Below are 27,202 nucleotides of genomic sequence, written 5' to 3' on the forward strand. Positions count from 1 at the left end.
TTTTTGCCAGAAAGTGTTGGTGAAATGAAATGACAGAGAGGTCTGTCAGGAATCCAAGACTCTCATCAGAGATGCTGCTTTTTTAGTTTTTGTTTGTTTATCTACCTTTCAACCACTTTGAGTCATGTTTAACTGTCCGCAGAGTTGGGCTGTCTCCAAGGCTCCGGTATATGACTGCATCTATAGCAAGGAAGTCGGTCACTGTGGCAGAATACAGCTTTCCCTCTGGGGAAGAAGGAAAGAAGAAACAAGAGAGGAGGAGCATTAGAAATCACATAATTGCTTTCTCTCATCAGTCAAATGAGATGGGGCAAATGAAATCATCACAATCTCCTTAGGAACACTGAAGGGAAAAAATCCAGCTAGGTAAATGGGGCTGAGCACTGAACAAGCAAGTCACCAGTTTTCAAAATGGTAATTTCAGAGGCATGCTGTGAGAGAAGAAATCTTATGGAGTAATTCTTCTCCAGTCTAGGTAAGTCACACTGAACTACCCTACCTATCCAGTTTCACTGCACATGCCTCTGGTTCAATGCTCATAAATTCTGCCTACGTATGTGAGCAAAATAAGTATGGGGAAGCTGTGACAGAACTGTTAGTTTTAACTGGGAGGGCAAACCAGACAGGTCTTAGGGACTGTCAGCTAATTGACACTTATGCAAATTTCTCCCTTTGAGAGCACTTCTCCTCTGCCAAAGATCACTAGCAAAAAATTAAATAGTGTGCAGGGAGCCCAGGCGAAACAGGGATGCAAAGAGATGGAGGAGAATTGCCTATCTATGTTTCGTTTCTAAAATGCGTTTTAGGCATTTCACACATGAATTATGCATTCCTCTCTCTTAAAGAACTGGAGGACAAGTGATAAGAAAGGGTCTACATAAAGGCACCCCAAGGACAACCAAAAGATGCAAAACTATCAGGAGGTAAAAGCATGAGCTCCAACAACATTTTAAAATTGTATTTGTTGTCTAATCTGTTTGCAGGTCATGGTAACTGTACAGGGCTGTTTTCACATGTGACATAGGTCTTGGAACGTGATGTCTGGTGTGAGCGCAGGCATGATGGCAAGAGGACAGCAACTTGTGTCTCTGTTGTGTTTACACAAAAACCAGAATGGCCTACATCTCCTTTGACAGATTATGTTGGGTGCTGGCCCTGGACACTAACGACATACCCAGGACAAAGCAGAGAGGCTTCTATGGGTCAAGCTCTCCTCATTGCACTTACAGACAACGTTTAATTTCAGCTCAAGATTTAAAAATCAGACTGTTTTTTATTAGCAGGACTGTACTCTTTGTTCTGAGCCCCACAATTCCCATCATTATCTGGCTATTTAAAAATGAGTTTTTTTCTTAGCAAAACCACAAAAAAATTACAAAAAAAAGTAGATACTAAAAACAATTTTAAAATAGAATAAAAAGCTGAATTGTTTAGATATGGATGTCTGAACTCATGTTAATACAATCACACATTTATTTTCTTTCCTGCCAAGTTCCTGAAGACCATGTGACCAATTACAATTCGCACATATCAGCTGTAATAGCTACAAAAAGAGCCATATTCATGTAAGTGCACCCAACAGACTCAGATGAGCTGGATTAGTGCCCTAAACTGCTCTGAAACTGCTTTTCACTGCACTCTGAAAAGTTATCATGGGTATCAATATGTATGGCATATCAAACAGTGATTTTCTGAAACTAGCAGATTTACAGGGTATATTCTGCAAGAATTTATTTGAACAGTATAAAATTTATTCTGAATCATCATGAAAGAGTAGGATGATTTCTATAAATACTCTTTTTATTTTCAAATAATGCGGGGACTTCTTCAGTGACAGAGTGGGAGTCATCTTAACAAACTTCAGCTGCATGCTAGTTAAATGTTTACATTAAGTTGGTCATAAATACTTTCTTGGCCAGCGGAGTGAGAAAGGCACTTCTTAAAGGTGATTCAGATGGCCCTAAGGATGGGGAATCTGAGACACATGGGAAAAGTCTTTCTCTGAAGCTGTCTCTCTCTTTCCATGGTTTATGAATTACCTGCTACAATCAGAGAATTTTTACTTTATGTTCTTTTGACTGTAATTAAGAAATCATATACTACTACCATCACCATCATTTTTGAAACAAAAGGACCGATTTATTTACACTATAGAGAGTAGAGTTAAAAAAAAAAAAAAAAAGAAAGCAACCTGCTATAAAAGCTCTCCCTTGTAAGGCAGATAAACCACCTCAAACACAGTAATGCTTAAAGCAGCCCTTTAGCCACAGATTCAGTCTTAAATCTTCAGAAGAACAGCTGAAGTATTTCCATGTGAGCACTCAGGCTCTACTTTCCAGCATCACACCTGCTGAAAAGGACTGACATTATCATGGGTGACTTCTCTATTATCTTTACCACCTATTTTACAGCCAAATCTAAGAAAAGATCAGCAGGGTTCACACAAAGAGAAGTTCAATAAAGAAACAATTTAATCAGGAATTCATGAAGAGAGGTACAAAAAAACCATTTCACAACAGCCCAAATTAAGTCCATTAAAACGCACTCACTTTTTTTTAACTATCGTATGAGAAATCAGAGCTAACTGTATTCTGCCACATAGAGCATAAATCATTATTAGCCAACATGTTTCTCTTCTTTGTCTACAACAGCGGGTAACACCACATTGAGAAGTTTTCTGCTTTAAAATAAAATTGCTGTCCCTTTCTTCTAGATCTAGAAAAGGGGACATCACACCATGTTCCCTAACTGCCTTTTACTATAAAAGTTAACTTAATCTTAGAGTTGTTAAAGACCACATCCTGCCCACTCTTCATTAAAGTTTACACAAGCCTTGACTTTCCTTGACTTTCGCAGAAATCAGATGCAGCCAGAAATGATGCCTTACACTGGTCTGGCATCATAGTATCATGAATCCAGGAAATACTGAAATATTGAACCAGAAAACTGAGACTTCAGTCAATGCTTATGGTAGTGAAGTTAATCGCAGAGAAGGGGAGGCTTCTGTGCTAGTAATTTCCTTATGCCCCCTATTTTTAGTCGCTATTCACTGCCTTTGCCACCTTTTAATTTTTGGCATTCTGGACTCAAGACACACAGTGCAGGACAGAAAGCAAACCCTTTATTTCCATCACTTTACCTGCAAACAATGCAACGTTGGCATGCTTTGCATCATAGGGGCACCTGGCCATTCCACTGAATTCATCTCCCAGGAACTCCAGGGTATCCATCTGAAAAATGAAAGGGAGCTCCTCAGATAGAGAAACAAAACTTCTTACCCAGGATGAGGCTTATGACAGTGTTTCTTCTTTTCTGTGCAGGGAGGAAGGTTCTTTCTCTAACTGTGCTCCTGACTATGAATTAAAGATCCTGACAAAAAATCATGGTGTTAAATAAAATCAGTCTGAAGAAAGTGTGTCCAATAAGTCAGGCGTTCTTTTGGAGCTAATCACTCTTACCCTGACACGTTTTACAAAAGTCTTCAGTCTATATTTTATCTGTACACAAGCTTCCTGTTGAACTGTAGCAGGCTATGTGGTCTGTGGTTCTGGCAAGGATTCAAAATTTATCCTCAACAGTGATCCAACAGAAGCGCTCTTATACACAGAAAAGACTGCAAGCCACAGCAGTCAGAAGAAACAACACTAGGACAATTATCTGTGTGTGCATTTTTCTCCCCAAAGTCCGGAGATCCTTCTGCTCTAGTCTCAACAATGGTGCTCTCTCCCTTGATTTGCATACTCAGAAGGATGCTCTCCAAGTCTTACTGTATCAGTTGAGTCTGTGTCACAGAGAAATCCTCTTACCATCAGGCAAGAATTAATCTGTGCAGAAATTGTAAAACCTGAGGCTTACGTGTAACTCCTGGGAAATAAATTCACCCTGGGCACAGATAATGATACAAATATACAGATCACTTTACGCTAAGTTCAAGAGGGTTTAGTGAGCTTCAGGGGAAAGGTACAGCTCTTACCTCTTTAAAGATTTTTATACTACTGCATTTTGGGAATAAGAATCTTTCTAGCATATTCAAGTAACTTGAGCAGCTCATACTGTATAAATCACATACAGTACAGATTCATGGAGTGTGAAAAAAAATGCACCCAGCACCGTCAACTACTCCAATCAACTTTTAGCTCGTGTGTTACAGCACCCAAGTCCTCCAGTGGACAATTTGTCATCATTTGTTTTCTGTCATGTAACCTTCCTGTCAAAATCCACTCTGGAGGGAATTAGTGGTGTTTACTCAAGGGCTGAAAAGCCTCTCACGTGATAGTGAGAGGAAACCAGTTACAGTCCTGAGCAACTTTCCTTGCACCAAGCCCCACACCCCAGGCTGATCCACACTTCCACTGGCAGTGTGGACAGACAGCCCTGTTTTCTGTTTGGCACCTCTTTAGTGCTCTCTCTGTATGATGCAGAAATACATGGAGGAAGGGCCAGGGTAGGAGAGACCTTCTGCTGACTCCCAGAGGTATCACTACCCAGCCCCCGCAGCTCAGCAGTGGGTGAGAGGCAGTCTGCAGAGGCCATGCATCACAGGGAATGAAACACCTGCAGTAAGGGTAAGGAGGGCCATTTGTATCCCTTGGGATGCCAAGAAAATCTGTATTTGTATTAAAAGGCAGCTTTCTAGCAAAGGGACTGGTTGAGATTTGTTAGCTGCATTAATGGCATTGAGAGCTAAAAAATGACAAACTGTGCTGGAAGTCTAAATACAGTACTGAGACTGAGAAGCTTTGTTTTACACTAGGAGTGGGGTGCAAGGAAAGGAAGAAAAGAAGAAATGGCAGCTACCCGTACCACACAGTTGCCATGATGCAGGCTTGTATTTTTATTCAGATTTGATTCTTCTACACAAACTGAAAGAAAAGACTATGCTGAGCTTCTCTCCTGTATCTCCTAGACTATAGCCTTCACAGTGGCTAAACAAGGTAAAGCAGTATTGCAGAAAAAGCAAGGAAGAGCAGCAGTCACAGTGAATACCACTAAGGAAGTTGTTTTCTTGGATGTTAATGTCTTTGGTTTTTTTACAATAATTCTGAACCCAATTAAATGAATGAGAACTGTGTTGTGACTTTATCAGAAGCAGCATTAGCAAAGCTAAACTTTATTTTTCCTGAAGAAGGATGAGAAATGACCCGTGGGACATAGCAGCGCCTGGAAAAGCAGAGTCTGGATATCAAGGGCCTAAGTGAATTCATTTCAAAGCTACTCCAGAGACATCCACTGTTGGGGGTTATATCAGATTACACTGGTGCAAGTCTGAGAAAATGGGAAATATTTGAATAAATGGGCTCTGTTAAAATGTAGACGACAGGGACACACTATGTCAAAGGAAGAAACAGAGGTCAAGGAATTAATGTTGAGTATCCATGGACCAGCACATTTTTCTACACTGCTCTAGATAATGTTTTGACTTTTCAGATTCCCAGCTAGTGAGGAGTACATCACCCTCCTGCTGTACCTTTCCCTTTGGAAATCTGCTGTCAACCACTTTTACAGCACACAATGCCATAGGTTCTCTACGGCTTCCCTATCCGCTGGGTCCCCAACACTAACCTTCCCAGGTTTTGCTGTGCTAAGCCCTCAAGTGTCTTGAGAACTGGCTTTGGTACTGATAAGAGTACAATAGAGACGTGTAAAACGTACTACCCCAGAGGTAACCTTCAGCATCAGCCTATGACTTGATATGGGTGTCAGTGACAAGCTGAGAAACTTTCTGAGGAGTCACCACATGGCCAGGAAAGGATCCGAAGGACTCTGCACCCATGGAGGGCAATGCAAAGTGGCAATAAACTCTGATGTGCAGCAGTTACAAAGAAGTAGGCAATCAATCTGAGCAATCATCAGAAACCCAATCAACATTGAGCTCTGTAGCATTGAAACAAGTCAGGATAAATGCTACAGTTAAATGATGTACTGTTGAATGACAACCTCATGCTGTTGCCAGCATAGTCACAATAAATCCAACAGAAAGACAAAGCATAAATGAAATTCCACAAACAGACCACATACCTTGTAGTTCCTGCAAGAAGGGTTGAATGCATTTGTTCCACAGACAAACAATGTTTCCTCATTTCTTTTTAGGAGAACCTTAATAAAATTATGACATTCATCCTGAAGAAAAAATAATAAAAAGTATTTCAGCTACCACATTTTGGGTGTCTGGTTTTATTTTTGTGCCATGATATTTCATTGTCAGGTCTAAAATGAAATTAGCTGGTAGCCATTGTGATATTCTGGGCTTTATTTCAACTATGTTTAACTGACAATGAGCAAGACGCAATTGATTTATATTCTAGTAGTTTAAAAATGGTTACAAAGGACTGAAGATACAATATTCATATTATAGCTCAGATTTTGCTATTGTTCACACAGGTGAATTTTGTTTGAATGCTGTTGGTGTCCTCAAGAGTGAAAAATCTGTTCTTCTCAACTATCTTGCTGTAAGACAGTAGCATCACCAATGCAATGTATTGGCATAAAGCATCTGTAACTAGAAGGGGAAACAGGTGTAAAGAATCAGAGTCTGCATCTAATTCTGATACCACTTGTTCTAGTCATAGGTTACAGTAGGGTAAAACTGGTGTGAGAAGAAGTCCTTCTACAACTGTACACATTCATGCTTTCTGATGCTTTACACAAACTTCTCAGTAAATTCCTGCAAGATGACAGACAGCAGCATTTAGCTTTTGAGGCAATAATAAGCAAAATCAGTAAACTAAGCATTATGTCCAAAATCCCCAGTGCTTTAAGTATTTCAGGATATTGCTGTGGCTCCTGTCGTAATGTTTTATCACATTAACAGTAAAGTATTTTTGCAAATTAAAGCCTTCAGTAAGTTGATGGAAAAAAACAATTACTGGCAAGAAGTGAATGGCATGATCCATTCCACATCACAGACAGCAGCCTGAGATAATAGTGAAGCAACTAAACTAAAGTGGCAGATGCAGAAGAAAAGAAAATTGCGTACCTTATGTTTTCCCTTCATTCTGCACGTGTCTACATCAGCTTGTCTAGATTTCCATGTCAGTTTCTGCAAGGATCAAGAAAGAAATCAATTAGAGCCCAGAGGCTGTTGCATTTGATTTCAGAAGTCCCTTAGGGGAGACTAGCTGTTGAACATATATTTATTGAAAGCTTTCTGCACCCTTTCTCCATGATTAACTCACCACAACAATGAAAGATCAGCGATGTGGAGCATTCACTTAATTTTGTGTTGCCATCTATTCATTAGACTAGAAACCTATGTCTTTTTTTTTTAAAGCCTAAACCAATGAAATTCAGCAATAGGCCAACTTTCAAAAATATGTGCACGTTTCTTAAAAATACTAGATGATCTCTTTTTTTAATTTGATACTGTTCTGCAAATCAGAACAAACATTTATGGACTATAAAACTTAATTGGACTCTAAATGAAACATGTATTCTGGAAGACGACATTTTAGATTACCAGAGAAATCAAATTCAGGTAATTCTTATCACTTCAAGTCAGCTAACAGGCTCAGAGAGCCCCCCCACCTATCAGGACACTGCTGACTTTATCTGCTAATACTCTTTCTCCAAAACATTTAAAGCTAAATCCCAGCCTGGAGTTTTTTGCAGTGAGTTTCAGGAGTGGTCAAATGTGGTAGGCTGATTAATTTAAATAAAACTTTATTTAAAAACATATAGCCCAGGATAGTAACACCTCAGACACTATAGCCACAACAGTCCTGACAGTGTTTCCCATTGGTAAACTGAGGCACTGTGCATTCATGAAGGGCCCCAAGCTGAAAGAGTAACCATGTAAGTACCTAGAGTAACCATGGCTTTGTTCCATTACAAGCCTGTGCCCTCACTTTTTGATGAGGAATTAGTCATAAGCTCATCTTCTGCATCATTCATAGTTATAAAGAAACACTCTCCCCTCCTACAGTGGAATTCATCCAACACCCAAATTCGTATGATCTTCTGCTGGACCAAGGCTGTGTTTGGCACATATTACACAATGTTTATGCAATGCAAAGCAGCTGAAGAGAGATTATTTCAATTATGTTTATGTTAATATACAGTATGGTGATGCAGACAAAGCTCTTCTTAGTTTGAACGTAACTTTCCATGGAGATAATGTGAATATGTCTACAAAGTGATGTTATAATAAGATTTTATTTAGCGAGCAGTTGCATGAGTGAATAAAATTTGTGTGCATGAAAATATGTAAATAGCACTTGCCTTTTACGATGAAAGTTTCAGTATACTTAATTGGGATAGTATAGCTGTTATAGAAAACTGCTGAATATAAATGAATAGATGTTTGACAGATGTTCCATCAGGGACATCACTATTTCAGTATGGACTGCTTATCAGCCCAGCTAAATCACTTATCAGAAATTCACAGAGGACATGATTGCTATTCTAGCTTTCCCCAAATATGATTAGTAATGCCATCTTACTTGCTTATTACAGTTTTTACAGCAGTGCTGGCAAGTTGTTTGAAACAATGTCATCTTCCTATTTATCTGAAGCTTGTTCTAGTGTCCTTGGTTTCTGAATGATGATAAAAGCTACTTACTTTGCTAAAATAAATTTCTTCTGTATGTGATGTGTCCATATCAACAGTATAAATATGGTCCCTGTAAACAAAGGCAAATGAATGCAAAGTCAAATGGAGTAGTCAGACAGTTCATTTTCTATGAAGAGAGCTATCTATCTCAAGATAATCCATAATCCATTCAAAAAAAGATCACAGGTCTTACCAGGGAACATTACTGACAGCACTGCCTGCTTCTCCCAGAAAAGCACTTTCATATATAAACTATCTTCCTTCCCATTAAGAAAAAAAAGAACAATGTTACAAAACTTCAAAGCAATACTGTTTCCCAAAAGCCATTATTTGAACAAATGAGATTTTGGAAAGGAGATGAGCCTCACATAGTTTCTGCTCTATAGGTCCTACAGCAGATGCCACGATCTAGCATGCAGATGTTTTTGCCTATCCTGAAATCAGGCAGCCTTTGCCAGATTCCTGGGCTAGCAGTCACTGTGCCACATTTAGCTATTCAGGGTTAAAAAAGATTAATGCTTCTTTCTTTCTTTCTTTTTTTTTTTTTAATCATGCATCTAACTTCAGCTGTGATTATTTGATTGACAATATGGTAGGCAAAAGGCTGACAGCCACAAAACTATTCCCAGAAATCGTTCTTCTCTTCACACAATGGTGGCCAGACTAAACTGTAAAATACTCCTCTAAGAGAGTTCACATTTCTTGCTTGCATTTACTTTCCTGTTTTCCTGAGACCCTGTCCCGCTCTACAATTAGCTGCCAATCTCTCTTGGAAAGAAGAAAGAGACTCAGCTACTCAGGTAAAGAGATCTTTTTAAACATTCTCCTCTGTATAAACTGAGAACAAGGACATCTCGTATGGAACCTAAAATCTGAAAAAAACCCACCAACCCACAATGCTGTAGTAACTGCCACATCAAATTGGGACTGACCCTCTCATTTTCCGTTAAAATAACATTGGCTTTTTTCAAAATGCAAGAAGCTGTGCAGCTGGAGCATGATCCACAGCACTGGAAGGGTCTGCTGAAAGTAGGATACAGACTGTTTCCATTTTAGAAATCCCCACTCCCGAGGTTAGCTTAATTTTATTGTGTTTTGGGGAAACAGTGCTAGTCTTAAATAAAGCCAACACAAAACTGCTATAAGAGGCATAAGCAACACTTCTCTCATGTGGAGAAAAGAGGCAGCACTGTTGCAGGGAACCAGCTTTTAAAAATCTACTGTCTGCTACACTGCTTGAGGCTTTTTGCTTTGTAAGATGCCAAACTGAGGAGTTGTGGGTTTTCTTCTCCTCCAGGCTGTGTAAAACCAGAGCTGTCATTTACTTCCAAGATTGGTTTAATGCTTCAGTTTATTATTTGCCTGAATTTACTGGCAGAGCAGTGGTCAGAGTTGGTGATGGACCAAAATTACATATTAGCGTGGTGTCAGCTTCACAGATTACGGCATGGTTCCATTTTTATGTACATCACTCCTTGTTGCTGTCACTCCTACTATATAAAAGTGGGAACAAAATCTCTTGAATTGCAAATTAGGTGCGGCTGGATCTCTAAAAACCTTCTTCCAGCACAGCTCTTGATTTTAATCATCAGTCTTGCTTTCTAGTGGTCACAATTTTTTTCTTTTTAGACAAAACAATTATAAAATACAGTGGTGGTATTCAGAATGAGCCTTGAGTTGCTTAGTTCCACTCTCGATAAAAGAGCTTTCAGGGGACTTACTTTCTGGTTCAAGAAACAGTTCAAAGAAAACTCAGATGCTAAGTTACGGGATCATCTGAAAGAAGGTTAGTATCTGACAAATTACATATCATTTTCTTATGCCGTACGTGAAACGTAGCTGCTGACAATGTCAGCAGAGAGCAAAAGAGCTGTCAAATTCAGGGGAGGGCTCGCTAATCACGGACAATGCGGGATTGTCCTTGCCCTCCTTTTCCCACTGCTGCCCAACTCCTACTATCTACTAGCTGTGGTATGTGTACAGCTCGCTGCTAATTAAGTTATTCTAACACAAATTGACTTAATCCTAGAGCTTCCGTTTTTCCCACCTCCAGTCAGCAGAACCGAGTTTTGTTGCCATGGCATAATCTTGTGGAGGAAGGGAATTTAAATAATGCCACCGGCTGTGCCTGACCCTTGGCCACGCAGTGCATCGTCTGGAAATGTGTAACTGCAAATGAGGAGGGAGCCGTCCCCGATGCTTGGTGGGCTCAATAAACCGTTTTGTACATACACATGAGGGGTGACAGATAATGTGAGCAAAAGCTGCCACCGCGCAAGACAATGGGAGGAGGAGACATGGCAAACTTAGAAAAGGGGGTGTGTGCGTGGGTGTGGGTGAATGTGAGAGAGACAGCAAGGGAGTACCCTTCCCACGAGAAAAAAGAAAACAGAGCTAGTCTTTTGCAGAATGCAAGCCAGATATTTGGACAGCATGGATTCATGGGCTTCGGCTGAGGTATTCTGATTTATACTGGCTGGATATCTCTGCCTGATAATATGAAATAAAGCCTTTCCGAAGTGACACAAAATTTTATTTGGTAATAGCTAATGCAGGATTCACATATCCTGTATGACAAAACAAGCAACGGACAGACAGAAATTTTGTTCTATGCCAGTCGCTGAGTAATAAACTGTTAGCGGTTCTCAAATGTGAGTTAGTTCTCCCCTGCACAGGGAAACTGTCTGCAAAGTAAACACTGGATTTTTCTAAAACAAGCAAACAAAACAAAAAACCTCAACACAAACCCAACAACCCCAAAATAAAAACTCTCAATGCTTAATCATTTTGTTTTGATTGCTTTTCAGTATAATTGAGTATAAACTTAGCATAGCTATATTTCCATGTCTAAAAAAACTGTCATGAAAGCGACATCTGATATGATAGCTAAGGGATTTATATTAGCTACAATTTTCAATGTATCTTGTTACAAAACTCTTTGAGAAACACATTTGATTGTGTACATATTTGCTTCAATCTCTAGATTTACTACCACCTCTAAGGGAGATGAAGCGCTGCCGTTATAAACTTCCATTCACACTAGTTGTCAAAGGATGACTCATTTTCTGAAGTTTATTACTTAAAGATAAAAATGACCTTTGAATTTTAACTTGTATCACATAGGCTTCTCAGCCCAGCAGGGATTTTATTCAGTAACGTGTGGAGGGAGAAAGAATATGTCAAAGAGTTTTTGAGTTGCCACAGGGAAAAAGTGTAAGAACATTTTTTGGGCTTATGTAAGTACAAAACAGATCATGCCTTTATTCTTTTTTGTAGGTCACTAGACCTAAGAGTATATAAGCACTCTCACTATAGTAAGCTGATTTATACAAATATATAGCCATGTTATACGTAAGAATGCATATTCACATACCAGTACACATACTATCCCCCAAACATGGGCATTCTTTATATAATTTTTGCACACAGTGGTTTCATATCCCAAAATGTTTCGCTGGGTTTTCCTGCTGTAATACCAGTTGCTTGGGCACTGCGACAGTCTAATTGCGTCAATCTCAGTCTGGGAACAAACTATGAATACAGCTGAGCAAAATCCACAAAGCGGATTTACCACCTTCTCACTGCAAATGATTTCCTAATTTAAAGGAAAACAAATAAGGAAAGCAAAGGGTACTCAGCCATGAAAAGGAGGAAATCCTGCCACCACCTTTCAAACCCCTTCAGCCCGCTCCCCCGCCCCGCTCATTATCACACTACATGCAGCAAAAATGCTAAGCCCCAAGCTCAGGCAAAGCGCAAGGAGGTCTTGCTGTGGGGCTGCCCACTCTTGTGCCCTACAACCAACGCCACTGCAGCTCCCCGTGGAAGGATGCGGGCTCTTTGCCCGGACTTGATGGAAGGACTTGGCATGAACGAGAACCCAGAGCTCTGCTGCTCTGATCCCGTTCAAACTGGCGTATGTGAGAAGCCCAAAGAAGCTGCACTTAGCTGGTAAGGCTGCCGTGCTTGGGTAGGTCAGCAGATAGAAATGTGGTCTTCCTGCAGGCACGACTGTGTAAAAATGGCATTCAGTGACTCTGCTGGTGTAACGCAACTCATTACTTGGTGCCGTAACGCAGCTCATTACTTGGTGCCAAGTGGAGATCAACAGGCAATTCTCCACCACAGGACACATCCGACCACCCAGAATATGGGGAGTGGCTGTTTGAGAAGGAAGCCAGGCAGCTTCCGGAGGCTGCCAAGGCCTTTGAGGACAGGGCTGGTGGTGAGAGGCTGCCTGTTCAGCAGATGTTCCCTCTCTCCTCCTGGGCATCCCACCCACCACTTCTCCCATCTGCAGCAACAGCCTGGCTCTCTGCGGCACACACAGAAGGTTGTGTATTTCTCCAATGGAGAAGGAACAGAAAACCAGTAGGAAACAAGCTGCTACCAGAGGGGCAGCTTGTGGGGAGGTCCCAAACAGGATGTGGGTCCAAGAGCTCCTAAGCTGGACTACTCACCCTTGCTAATCTGGACCCTTGCATTTATCCTGCATCCATCAGGTAATTCCCACTGTAAGATCATCAATCATCTCCTTCGCTAACAACAGGCAGGGAGAGGAAGTGTTAATGCCTGACCTGTGCCAGGTTGGCAGCTGTATAAATCAGTGTAGCTCCACTGAAGCTGATGGTGCCATGCTGAGCTATGCAAACTGAATGGGTGGTTCTATACGCAGTTATTATAAAAAGGCATGTGCTTGTATCTGCACAGTATAGCTCTCAAAAAAAAAAAAAAAAAAAATCCATACACCAAATTCAGCTTAGCTTGTTGAGTACAACAAAAGAACAGCAGCAAATGTTCGCCTCTTTTTTGTCTCAAGACACTAAAACCGTGCCTAAAACAGCAACGTTACAGTTTAATAACTCTTTACCTGAACATGCACTTCTGCACCAGCAGAATCATTCTCTAAAATACATCATTAATGGTGTGCACAAACAAAATTACAGGATGAGGACGGACTCTCTCATCCACGGGGCTGAACAATTTCTCTGGCAACTTCCCTCTTGCAGAACTCAAAGGAAAGCAGAGGTGTGTAATCCTGAAAGGACTGTCTCAGCACCTTGCAAAACTGAACCTTAGTTGACTGACTAACAAGGTTTCCAATACGTCTTACTAAAAGGCTGCAAAGCTCTCTCTGAGTGTGACAAAATCCTAAAAATAACATGTCTGGCAGAGAAGAAATCAGAATATCCCTTGTCTTCTCCTTCCTCCTCTGAAAGCAGCAAGGGAGGAGTGGCCAGGCAGGGGATTACTGACCTAGCAGCAATGTAGAGGGTCCTGTTCATTACCATGACCAGCTGGATGTCCAGCCGGTGCCTCTGTGTGGTGTTCCGCCCTGGTTTGTGACCCACAAACACCGGATACTGTCTTGTATCTGCAGGAAGGAAAAAAAAAACCAAACAACAAAACAGGGTCAAAAGAGAATCATAAACTGAAACTGTGCTAACATGGAGCGCTATGGGGCCCAGCTACAGCCAAAACCTGTGGTTTCTGTTCTGCCCTGGCAGCACAGCCTGGAGCTGGAAGGCATGAGCACAGAGGGCTGGAGAGTTCTTCAAAGTTATGGTCTCTGCAGCTGCAAAGGAGAAAGTCATCACCATTGTAGAAGACAAAAAATGTGAGTTTTTTTAGAGTATAAAGCTGTTCTGGAGCTCTTGGCACATAGGTACACAGCACTTTCTCACAGTTTTTCTTTCACTGCTTGCAGAGCTTAAATGCTTGCTCCTGGCTGCCAAAGTGTGTCTAGCAGGACAAAGCTGTTTCACAGTGGCCCATCAATCACCACAATGACTGGACTGGTAGTGGTTAAAGCAAAAGACTTGCCTCTCCTTGGTTCAAACTGCCAGTTCTCTGGGTTTCCTACAGGATTGGACTGCCATCGTAGAACAGCTGTGGGGTTTTCAGAGAAACAGTGGGAAACCACCACTTGAACTTTATAAAATGAAAGTCACTGCATATTATTTTGGCAACCAGTCTGATACTCCAGTTCTTCTGGCAACTGGACAACAATACTGAGTAGAAGCCCTGTACTGAGCTTATGCTATTAACAAGTCAGCTTCCTCCCCCGTTCTACCACTCAGCAAGAGCATTTATTCACTCTATTCCCACAATTATTTTGGTGAGACCTCAGCATACATGGGGTGTGCTGCTGCTCCCCAGATGTGTGTACAACCTATAACAACAATGAACACTTCTGACCACCCTGTGAGATTTCATATCTATACATGATCATGATATCTACATATACAAACTAGGGAGTTAGTTAAGTAAACAAAACAACAGTTAAAAGACAGGAGGAGAATAAACCTCTGATGAGCATCATCATCAATGCAGAACTGATGCATGTACATGTAATATAGAGCTGACTAGCAACTAGCTCTGCCTGGGCCTTTTCCCCATCCATATGCTTCTCCTGGAGCTGTTTGAGGGAGTCTGTTTCTCCAGAAACTCAGCTACTGCTGTCATGTTTTCAGCTATTGTTCTCTAAAAGTATTTCCGCTGTTAAGCTTGGTCAAAATATTGATTCATACTGTGGCTTCAGCAAAGCACTTGAGAGTCCCATGCATCAGAAAACCTGGTGATAAAACTGTACAGAAACAGGAATTTCCCTGCAAATCAGATTCTGAGAACTCTTGGAGAAACAAATTAAGATAGCCCAGGCAGGATTTATGTTCAAAAGCTTAATCCTTCTGACCAAGTCCTACATGTAAAATGCCAAGTTCAGCTGTCAAGCTGTTCTCTGTCCAGTTGCGTTTCCTCTGTAACTCACGGACTTAACATGAGCTGGGGGCTTGTACATTCATGTGCGTTTCAGCATGCCATGCTGCAGGGGAAGAAGTTATCCCATGTTCTATTTCTCCAAAAGGATCAAGACTGGCTATTTCTGCATTAGCAAGGATGATCAGCATCACCTCTCTGGAGGGTGAAAATGTTGGTGCTGAAGATCTAGTGTTCACACTAGACATGTTTCAGCAGGGTTTGCTTCAGAGCAGTTCCACCCTGTTCTTGTATCCCAGATGCTGACTAGCATTTGGAGCACATCAAGTGCACCCCTGGAGTACATTTTTCAGCTTGGTCTTACCTAAGACAGACAAGCTTATGGGTGCGAAGGCACAGTAAGCAAGGACAATGAAGAGATTCACTTTGAATTCAAATTCCTGACCCGAAGTAGACTTAAACATAAGCCTGCTCATTGCTGACTTGCTGCTCCTTAGCATACTCTTACAGACCCAGACACTAAAGACTTCCATGCAAATATCTGAACCTTCGGGACTTCAGAAGACTTTTCTTTGCAGTAATTGTTATCGAATTGAGGTAAATGTGAAAGAATCAGTTATGCTAAGCCTGACTTGCATGGTGAAATGCACAGAAAGCTCTTCACCTGTTTAGCCAGCAAATCTCAGTACTGACTCACAGCTGTCTGTGTTACCCTAGATTTTGGAGAGTTTGCCAATTACTGGTAAGAAAGAAAAGCGGTTATGTTACAAAAGATTCTTTGTTTTTTAGCTACATTTCGAGCTTAGCAAAAAATGCCTAATGCTAAAGCAGAATCCATCAGAACTTAAAGAAGTAAGTTCAATTATTTCTATTAGATCAACAAATTCTGTTTTTCAGAGCTTGGTTACTTTCATGTGCTATGCTTGATACTCTGAAGTGCTTCATTGGTTATCTAGAACTGTGTTTTCACAAGTCAGGCGAGGGACACTTTGATTATCGGGGTGGGGAGAAAGCTTCCTTCCTTTGCTGCTGGATAGAGCAAGATAATTGTTTTGATTATGCTACTGAAGTGTCTCTGTTTGACAAGGAGCAAGGCTGTGGTTTTGGAAGATGAAGCAGTTTACCACCCAGTAGTCGTAAGTCAACATGAAAAAGTCATGTTCCTGTATTAGTATTTGAGAATGTAAACTGGCTGATCTGGGAGACATCAAGAAAATGTATTAATTATTATTAATTTATTAATAGCAACTGTAACAAAAGACTGTTGATTTGAATTAAGCAAACGAGGTCCTCTGGCACGTTATACTTACAGTTGCCATGCGAAATACTGATTGGCTCAGAATCTTCTGGGAAACCAGCCCCAGCAAAGTGTAGCAGTGTGAAATATAGCAGCAAGGCTTCTGACCTCATAGTAGTTCAGCTGGGAGGCTTCACTTCTTCACTTCACCCTGTGGAAGACAAACAAGGGCTTAAGTGCCTTCTGCTGATTCAGTTTTAACCACTGTATACAGAAAGCCCCAGCAGTGCCACATCTTGCTTGAGGATAGACTTAATTATCTGTGAGTTATGAAAAATTTTCTGCATCAGCTGCTTATATGCAGTAAAGAAACTTCATCTCCTGCACTGATCGACAGCTGACAAGAGTTTTTCGGGAAATATTTTGTTTTCCTCTTCTTTGGTTTACATAATTAGATGATGACACAATGGCACACACCATAAATAAAAAAACCCTACACTACATTACTCTGGTTAAAAAGAGATTAAAGGTTACACTACAAGACTGATTCATACCCTACAGAGTTATGAATCAAGTGAAGAAACACTGAGAGAGCTTGATGGAGCATGCAGAACATGTCATTGGGCTTTACCATAAAAATATGTACCCATAAATTTAGGTGCCATAAAACCAATACTCCAACTTGCGATAAAATAAAGGAGAACAGAACTGTCTAAACCGAGCGTTTTTCCCGTGTTCCACTGATGCGTTCACTCAATCACATTTCATGGACAAAAAATACCCTAAATCTTGAAGATAAAAGGAACCACAGGGGTCTTTGGATACAGTGAAAGAAAACAACATATAATACAGTAAATAGCTCATAATTCCCTGGCAAATTTCACACAGACGTTGATCTGCAGGGGAAATCAGTGTAAAAGTGGGGTTTTCTTTTCATCCTTTCCAGAGTTTCAAACCTTTGATGCCACCTGCCAAAGATTCCTTTTGAACAAGGCTATTTTACAGTAGTCTGTCAGTCATTCAAGATTTACGGGCAAAAAGTCAAACTTCATAACCTACATAGTCTTTGAAACTTAATTTGGCAAACAAAGTGCTAACTTGCTCTCCTGCAACATCATTTAATATTAGATACCTCTGTCTCCTTTCTCGATGCCAAAAAAAGCATTAACAACTCTTGAGTGTTGCATTTTCATTTGTAATTTCACAGACACAGCTAATTCCTCATCTTTTACCCAACTGAAAAATGTCACAATAATTAATTTGCCTTATCAGAGATTTACCTTCAAATAAAATTTCAGCTCCCATAACTGGATTGGAATAGGGACTCTGTTACAGGGTGATATAGTCCACAATGACTAACGATTTATTATACTCTGTGTTTGCCTATTATTATTCAAACACACAAATCAGAAACTTGGCTGATTCTCTGTTTCTATTAACAAAATAACTGAGAGACTAAGTTAGACTGAGACTAGAAAAATTAAAATTTAATGAAAGGCAATGTCTGACACCATAACTGAACAAAGTGAGAGACGGATGGCAAAGGATAAAAATAGCAAGAATAAATGGAACACAATGCAGACACTGTCTGTCTATTATACCTTATGTGAGAATTCATACTAGAAAATAGTACGTACAAGCCCCAAGAGAAGCATTTCCATCTAGCACTGGTTAGGCCGATAGCTGTGTATGATTACTGACACAGCTATGTCTGCCTGCAGACACTTTCTTTACCTGTTTCCTCCATTTGCCTCTTTAATCACCTCTTACATTTTCTCTTGACTGTTAGCTCTCTGGGGCAGGAACTGTTTCTTTCTATTTGTTTCCATGCCCAGCAAAACATCACTTGAAGCCCTTAGGAATGCTCAAAGTAGAAATAAGCAGCAGAAGTAAATATAATACTTGGAAACACAGTTTTCCTCAAAAGGTTTGAATTAAAACTAAGATATACACATTAAAGGGGTTAATTCCTTTCTCTCTACACAATTTTTTGAAATGTAATTCTGCTGCTTTAAAAATTTTGCCCCTGTAACTACAATGCAAAGCGACAAAACAAAGTGCCTTATCTTAATACACAAATAGAATGAAATTCTTTCCTTCTTGAAATTGTTACAGTCCAATGCAGAAGTCTTTTCTGAGATGCACATGAGGAGCAACAGTTTAATGGGAAGAAACTTATCAAGCAATCCTATTCTTCCACTTAAACCTTATTCATCCACAGTATCAGTCTGCAGGCTGAGAATCCAAACCACTTGGCTCACAGTGAGACTCTGGAGCATAAGAATAGCTGCTTTCTGTTACTGCCTATCAGCACATCATCCACTATCTCACAATGTGTGTACTCTATGAGGAAAGCATTACGGTACTGCAGACATATCACTGCCACTCCATTTCAGAGCCTGAAAAACTTTTCCCATGGACGATTCTGCACCATCATTCCCTGCTTCTCATTCAGAGATGTGTACCGCTCCACGTAAATATATACAAGAGGGAGCTCCCAGGAAAATGAACAATGCCCAGGACACTTATTTTGTCATTTTATGTACATGGCATTGGGACAGATCTTTTTTCTTTACCTGAAAAGAATTAACTGACAAATGAACTGACATATTGCCTTTTAACAAATACTAGATTAGTAGTTTTTTAAGTATATTAAATTCTCTGTCATTCTTAGCGGTAGCTTCTGGGGAAGAAAAGAGGGAGAAGAGAGGAAAAAAGCATAATTCTCTGTTGCTCCAGTGCTAACATAGTTGTTCAAATTCATATAAAGTAAACGCAAAATGTCTACTTGATCTGAAAATGATTCAAGGGGACTACACATCTGTAACAATGTCTGTGCCAATAAAGTAACATTGAGTAGGTCTCAAGTCGCATCCAAAGGCAGCTTTTTACTAGGAAGCAATTATTCAAACACAATGTTACTTTTGCTGTTCTTACAATGGTGGAAAGGGCCATACTGTTTCAGTGGAATTTAAGAAAAGTGCTGATTCGAGAAAGTCACGCTAATTTTTAGCAGAAATTTCCTTTTCAGCAAATACTCAGCTCTGGTTGGGCTCCTGGGAGAGATGCAAACGTTCTCACTTGCAACTGTGCTGAAACTACTTTCCAATCAAAAGTGCTTGTGAATGCCGTGTCTGATGAAGCATGAGTAGCTAGACAGTGATGCTGAGCAACTACAGGCACTGTCTCCAAATAAAAGTTTTGCAAACATCAATGGAGAGATCTTCAGTCAATGTAGCCCACTGCAGTTCAATGTGGGCTCCGTTAAGATTGGTTGAGAGAAATCCGGCTCTGAGAACTCTAGTTCTCCCTGTTCAAAACATGATTACTGCTCCTGTCGAAGGAAGCTAGTGGTGACAAGATGAGTGAGTTTTGGTGGTGTTCTTTTATTAGCAGACATGCTAATAAAATACAGCCCTGCAAATGTTTAAGAGCATGTTTTATAATCTATGTCTAATGCAATGGCTTGTAGCCATTGAGTTGGTGGAGTAGGTCAGATTTCTTCCAAGCTTCAAAAAACCCACAACTAATCTGCTTCTTGCACGCCTAAGACCAATGCAAATATATGCAAGATACTTCGGTGCTCTGATTCTTCTTTCTAAAGTTGATGGTTTCAAAAATGTATGTAAGATGACTTGTTCTGGTTACTTCTGTATTCCCTCCTGTTTGTCATCTTATGATTAAGTATAAATAAACCATATGATCTCTTAACATATATAGAAATCAAAGTTTTGTCTTCCTAGATGGAATAAGTTTTTCTGTTTGTACAGTGCAGCTCAAAGGTGAACCACCTCTAAGCAGGACATTTGGATACTAGTGCAATATAGTTGCTATTACTATTATATTTACTCACTCAAAGGCCATGTATATATATCCATATTCATATACACATACATATACACATACATCTCCCCCACCACCACATATGCTTGAAATAGGGGTGTTTAATTTTGTAAAAATCATGCTGCTGGCATGAAGGAGTTTCTGAAGCTAGGAAAGTAACAATCATTCCAAATCAAAGAGAAAAGTCTGATTTTTCGTGTCAAGTGCCCTCCACTATGGTCATCCATGGCTATCTATCTGAGCCACCAGGATGAACTCTGCTTTTTGCTGTCTAATATTTTTAGCATTTAGTGAACAACAATCTGGGTCGAAATGCATACAGAATAGCTGCTTGGCTAAGGAAATTATTACATGGCTGCTGCCACAATACCCTAACCAACGTAACCAGGTTATCGTATCTACACCTTGTAAGTTCCAAATCACATGAAAAATCCTAAATGGAAGAGCTAACTTCCTGGTAAACTCCATAAAACTGTAGGGCCAGATTTGATCTTGAGAACAAATTCAACAGCAACAGCAATGACTGCGTAGACACGTCTACAAATAAATATTGAAAGGGACGCCCTTCCATGTTAGAAAACCTCCCATCTTGTTGCTTTGGCCTCACTGTAGTACGTTCAGCTAACCCCAGTGTAACTCCAAGTAAAATCAAAGTATGTAACCATGTCAGAATTTTCCCATGGCACAGTAAGCCTGCTCAGTAATGGACAGATCTTGTTAAATTCATTTATTACAAACCTTCTTTATACCATGATGGGTTGTGTTCATACACGACAGCTGCATTTTGATCCACAAATTATTAAGCTTAATGTGAGAATTACCAGACAAAATTCAATGATCTGTGTTATGCATGAAGCAAGACCAGAAAACCTAATGGCCATAAAAACCCATGACTGTCTTAAATAAATTCTTTTGTTTCTACAAACATGTAGAAATAACTTAGTCTTCAAAAAGAGAGTAAGTCTAGTAAGAAGGAGCAGCATTTAACCAAACAGTGAGGAAACTGAAAACTGAAGCCGGATGAAATTGAACTACTGCATAAGGAAAAATGCATGACCAGAAAAAGTAGCAGCCTTGGTGATCTGACCCTGGACATACTCAGCAAATAGCCCTTCTCATCACAATCATAATTTCTTACCCTGAGATTAAAAAAAAGGACCATAAAAAAGCAGGGAAGAAACTGATTTGAGTTGCATAACAGAGTTAACAAAAAGATTTGAGATTCTCCTGCAGCAACAGCTTTAATGCATGTAAATGAATCAGAAACTCAAGTCCTACTACAGCATCTCATCGAAAGAGAGCAAGATCTATCTACCCATAGATAAAAAATCACGTATTGATCTACACAGCACATGCTTTGCAGTGCTGAAGGCAGAGTGCAGAAACCAGTCAGCCGACCTGACTGCTGTTCCCTGCTACGGTACAGATTTGCCATGCGATGCTGGCAAGCATCCTTCATCTCTTTTGGCTGAGCCTTTGGAAATCTCTGAGTGGAAGACACCGTTACTGCTATTTACCCCTTTAAATTCACAGCTCCTAGAAAGTGAAAGACGAGTTCTGTGCAAGTCACAGGAAGGAATTAGGAATAATGCAACAACAACAAACAGAGAGGAATACAACCTGCAGACTGCAGCTTCCAGAAAAATGAGGAAAGTTAGGCCGGCACAGTGGAGCTGTTCAGGAGAGCATCCTTTGTCTACACTGCTTGGGTGGTGGGCTAGCTGCTGCTCAGCCACCTCACGTGGCTGCACCTGGCAGCAGAAGGGATCATGCAAAATGCCCAGGCTGACCGCTGCTGAGTGGATCAGACAGATGTGAGTGAATAGAAGCTCAGCAGGTGCTCGGGGAGCTCAAGAGAGAGGAGACACAAGTGGCTATCAGCAAGACACAGCATGGAGTGCCAGACATTACAACTGAATTGGCACGTGGCAGGACAGTGCCCGGGGTGGCCAGCTCTTTCACTCATGTTGTCCTTTCTCTAATGATTGCTGCTCAGTCACCTAAAGGGTGGTGCAGGTGGCCACAGAGACTTAATGCCAACTCTGTGCCCATCATCACTACCAACCTCCAACATCTTTTTGTGACCGATGGTGCAGCCATCATTCATCTTTCCTCTCCTGTCCTCTCCTGTTGTCTCTGCAGCTGGCCATTCATTTCACGTGGCCAAAAAAGCACTCTAGCACTGCAGGTAGCTGGTGCATGACTGCATTGGGGTAATCACCTGTACTCCTTCAAATCATGTGGTAACAAGGGGTCGCTCCTGAATGCTGGCGTGGTGAGGGAGGCAGTGCCCAAGGGAAGCCCCCACCTCTCTGGCATCCCTGTTGACCCTAAATTACATGTATGAAACACGCTCCTCTCTTTTTTTTGTGTGTATCAAAAAGTTCTTGCTGACCATAACAGGAATGCATGGGTGCCCTCTGCCATACACGCTTTACTACCATTTTAATTGGATTCAGTACTGCTTACTCATTGCCCAGCTGCTGTGGGCTGCACGCCAGACGTGACGATTAGGCCCAAGGGAAAGACACCAACGAGAGTGATTTTGCCTCATACAGTAAGCAACAGCATCTACCTTCATTAGAAAGACTAATACAAACTTCATTACTAGTTTGATGAAACACAGATACATGGACCATGCGGACTAATACTTGCAAAAATGCATGTCTAAAATAAAATTTCAGCCAAACTACAAAGTACCTTCCAAGCAAGCTTCAGGGGTACTTGCTTATTTTGCTCAGGTTCGTGCAACTGTGAGTCCTTACCAGCTTTCCTCTCTCCTCATTTGTAACTTTACAAGGCCGTACATCACGCACAATAATGTCAGCTACGATATGTAACATCACTACCCTCTGCTTCAGTAAGCGATAAGCTGAAAAGATCTGGACAACCCCCAGGTAGCACTGATGAGCCTCGGCCTACCGAACGGTAGTAGCAGGTGTCAAGTCAGTAGGCAAAACTCAGCATGCTTAATGCTGGCAACCTTTCTTGTCAACGTTACTGCTCAATCCAGTGCAGTGCAAAAAGAAAATGTAAAGAACAAATGGAGGCCTAAATAGGAGAAACCTTCTGCTGACCTGAGTGAGACGTCCCTGATGACTGCAGCGTTAATAGGATGCTGCTGTTCAGAGAGGGAACAGTCAGATGGAAGATGAACATCTCCCATATGGAATTAGAAGCATCTCAGGCCTATCGATTTTGGTTGTAACCTTTACTGTAAACAGTCCACAGGGGCCTCATCAGCCACCTGTTCAGTGATATTTGCATTGAAATATAGAGCCGACGTAAATGAGAAAATGGCCACAGTTCCTTGCTAAAGCATCTGCTCTGTTCCATCCCTCTGCCTATGCATCACCAGCAGCAGCAAACATACAGGTTTTAGAGGAAGGGGTAACACTAGCTCTCTCACGTGGCACCAGAAACAATGAACGCTCCATTTGTCACGATGTTGATGGTGGCAGTAGTGATATTATATCATGCAATATTTCACTTTCTAATAATTGCTCAGTTTTATACTGAAATCAGGCTTGCCAAAACTGGGAGGAAAGCCATCTGTGCCTGGAGGATGACTGCCAGAAACATTTGCAATTTTATTTTGGGGTTATAAACCTGCAGAACGGAACAAAGGCAATGCCTAAATAACCCCTTTCACTCACCACCCCCAACCACACACAGCAACAGACCTAACTCTGGAACAGCTTGGTTGGTCATTACAAAGATGTCTTTATTATTTTTAAAAGCCTCACTCATTTAAGAGGTAAAAATAGCCCTATTGATTATTTGCGGGACTTCAGCAAATCTCTGTCAAGATTTTGAATTGATTTACGAGCTAAATGCAGCAATCACTGCCTTTTGACAGGAGACAACGCCATTTCTAATATATACTTTGCTGTTTCATCTCAGCATGCTTAATAGAAAACAGATACACTATGAGCAACACCATTACTCTCCCCAATCCTCATTTTTCCCTGGGAAATATCAGTGCCAGTCAACTGACCTTCCATTCTCTCTTTTGATGGATGGAATAAAAATTAGGTAGCTGCAGGTGACCCAAAGCTGTAACGGGAAAGAAATGGTCTCCCTTTGTTTTTCTCTCCTTTTAGATAACAAAGGTGAAACACGGTGCCTGATTCTTTTTCACAACAATATTGACAATTGTCACTGATTAAAAGTTTGACACAGCCCTGCAGACACTGCCTCAGCTGCCACATGCTTACTGTAAACATAACATTAGGGTCAGGCAGTAATCCTAAAACAATCCCTACAGCTCAGCCAACTCTTCAGGTCAGATTCCCTCAGATACTCAGCATTTGCTTCCTTTCACTGCTGGTACATACTTAAATGGATTGCAGCCCTTCTTCACCCTCTAACCAGGAAGAAAAACTTAATTTCCAGTCCTCTTACGTCTGTGTTACAGATCAGATCAATATACAAGGGCATAGGTTAACTTTTAAGAAAAAGCTAGGATCCCATAGAACACACCACTGTGTTTAAAGCTCAATGTAATCACAAACAATTCTCCTTTGCTTTTTGTTAATGCAGGAAACGTTCATGCATGTAATGCATGAACCCTCACTGTATTCTTCAGGAAACTTGTCTCATTCATTTGAAATGAAAATGCCCATTTTTAAGGTGATAAAGCAGTAGAGAAATGCAAATCCTCACATTTAAATCAGCTGTTAAATAACCAGAGCACACTGCTTAGCTTTCATTCTATTTGGTCAGTTCTGGCCCTAAATCCATTTATGTAAAAATTGACTCATTAACCTGGCTTCATTTACCTTGAGTGAAAGAGCAAGTTTTGTTAGAATATTTTTTCAAAAGACACCAATCAACTTTGACGTAAAATGGTTTGATAAAACATCAAACCTACACCCCTAACCTCAAAATGTGAATGAAATCTACTGTAACACTGCAAACACTAAGAACAGACATTACCATTTACGTATTAATAACTCTAGCTGTGGACACCATATACCCCAAAGTGTTTTACTCCGACAGCCACCTCTGGAGAGCCCACCACTTGTTGCACACTGCAACAGCCTAGTCACAGCAGCAGGAAAACTCAGACCAAATCTCAGCACGGTATTTTGGGGAAGGCTGCTCAGCACAAGGACGTGCAGACACGTGGTGGTCAGGCAAGGTGACTCCTACAGAAGGGAGAAAGGGTAAAGCTTGTCCCTCCGGAAATCAGGCAGTCTCATCAGGGTAAGTTACGTTTGTCCCTGACAGACAAAAAAATGCAGGTAAGCAAAGAGTTCCCAAGACATATTTATAATTTGAGCCCCTAATTTGTTTCTGAAATCAGTTTTCTCAGGTTTCTACGCACCTTGCAGAAGAACATGAAATACATTACTGCAAAAATGAAAAATGTCCACAAAACAAATGTAATCCCTGAGGGAAACTTTTAAAACACCTATGGATAGACATGAGCAGGTAGGAGAAAAAACCAGAATACTCTGAGTGCTAAGAAAACAATCAAATTAACTGGGAACATTGTCTGTCAGCACTACCTCTGACATCTCTCTCCCTCAGACATCCATCCATCCATCCATCCATCCATCCATCCATCCATCCATCCACATGTGCCCATACACTCATAGACATTCAACCAAATTTAAAAGGCTCAGATATCACAGGAAAGGTTTTTTATTAAAACTTTAGAGAAATTTCATAGACCTCTATCTGTCATGATTGTCGTTGCCCAATGTTTTTTGCCGATATTTTTTGAAACCTTAACAGAGTAGAATAAATTTGACTCTGAGACAGAAAATCTATGTAGTTTGCTTTTCCTCTGAGATGAGCATGATGCTTGCAATAATCGAGTTCCTGCAGTTTGCTAGCTGCAAGTGGTAGACACTGAGCTTTGCTCTGCCTAGGTTCATGCCCAACAAATTCCCAAATTTTACATCATATATAATCCAAACAGCTCTATGGACAAGTTAATACAAGAAAGTACCCTATCCTAAAGAATGCCTTTTGAGTAAAGGGATCACCTCAATATGCCAACATGACACATTTTTCACTTTTCATTTCACCACTTCAGGATTATGAAGAAAACAAAAGGCAAAGCAAGAAGCAAGGAAGGCAAAGGAAGAACAGATACATAACAAACATCCTACTTCCAGGATACTGGTGAGACAAATGATATTGTCTGTAAACCTGGACATAAGGTTAATTACTACGATTCAATTTCTTTTAAGGGAAAATGCTATATGCACATATCATCAATTAACTTCTGAATATAAAAACCACAATCCCTGTAATTAATAGAACAGTGCAAGATCACTGTAATTACTGGGGGTCTGTTATTGGGAGGAAACAGGAACTATCTGATGTGATTTCAAGGGCAAACTTAAAATTGAGCTGGTGTAGGTCAGAAAAAGTAAACAAAAAAACCCAACAGTTAGACAGAGATGAGCCCTTGCATCACACAAATACACTACTCTCTTCTCCTGACACACATTCACCCACATACTGAAGAATACAAGCATCCTTACACATTTGTTCACACCTGCTTCTTAGCACAGCATGAGGGAATTAGAGCAGCATAGAGAAGGAAGTCAAAGCAGCATTGACAAATGCCTGTAGTACAAGTTACAAAAGCAATAGCTCTGTTATTATGTGCTTTACTTCTTTGGAAAAGCAGTGGAGAAAAAGGTTCAGTGTAGCAAGAGAGAACAAGCCCACTGAGTATGACTGCCTGAATGGGGCATGATGGATGAGCTTCCTTGCAGATAGGAAAAGCCTCTAATCTGTTCTCCGGCTCATTGGTAGAGCAAGGCAAAGTCGGTCTCTTCTTCTGCGTGAAATATCCTCTGCCTTTTCGATACCACGTGCAGGGTTTTTGCAAAGGA

General features: G+C 40.7%; 1 protein-coding gene across 9 annotated transcripts in view; it reads right to left on the bottom strand.

Moving 5' to 3' along the window:
- SEMA6A (semaphorin 6A) overlaps positions 1 to 27,202 on the bottom strand; it is a 117,086-nt gene that overhangs the window by 47,436 nt on the left and 42,448 nt on the right. For all 9 annotated transcript variants that reach the window (XM_075739458.1, XM_075739455.1, XM_075739450.1 and 6 more), the window contains exons 2-8: positions 16,576 to 16,713; positions 13,805 to 13,922; positions 8,558 to 8,618; positions 6,977 to 7,039; positions 6,019 to 6,120; positions 3,140 to 3,230; positions 106 to 225 (exon numbers count right to left, since the gene is read on the bottom strand). In XM_075739458.1, the coding sequence (XP_075595573.1) occupies positions 106 to 225; positions 3,140 to 3,230; positions 6,019 to 6,120; positions 6,977 to 7,039; positions 8,558 to 8,618; positions 13,805 to 13,922; positions 16,576 to 16,675 (655 nt within the window). In that variant the 5' untranslated portion in view covers positions 16,676 to 16,713. The remainder of the gene's footprint in view (positions 1 to 105; positions 226 to 3,139; positions 3,231 to 6,018; positions 6,121 to 6,976; positions 7,040 to 8,557; positions 8,619 to 13,804; positions 13,923 to 16,575; positions 16,714 to 27,202) is intronic.

The sequence above is a fragment of the Balearica regulorum genome, chromosome Z (genome assembly GCF_011004875.1).
Source record: "Balearica regulorum gibbericeps isolate bBalReg1 chromosome Z, bBalReg1.pri, whole genome shotgun sequence".
NCBI lineage: Eukaryota > Metazoa > Chordata > Aves > Gruiformes > Gruidae > Balearica > Balearica regulorum.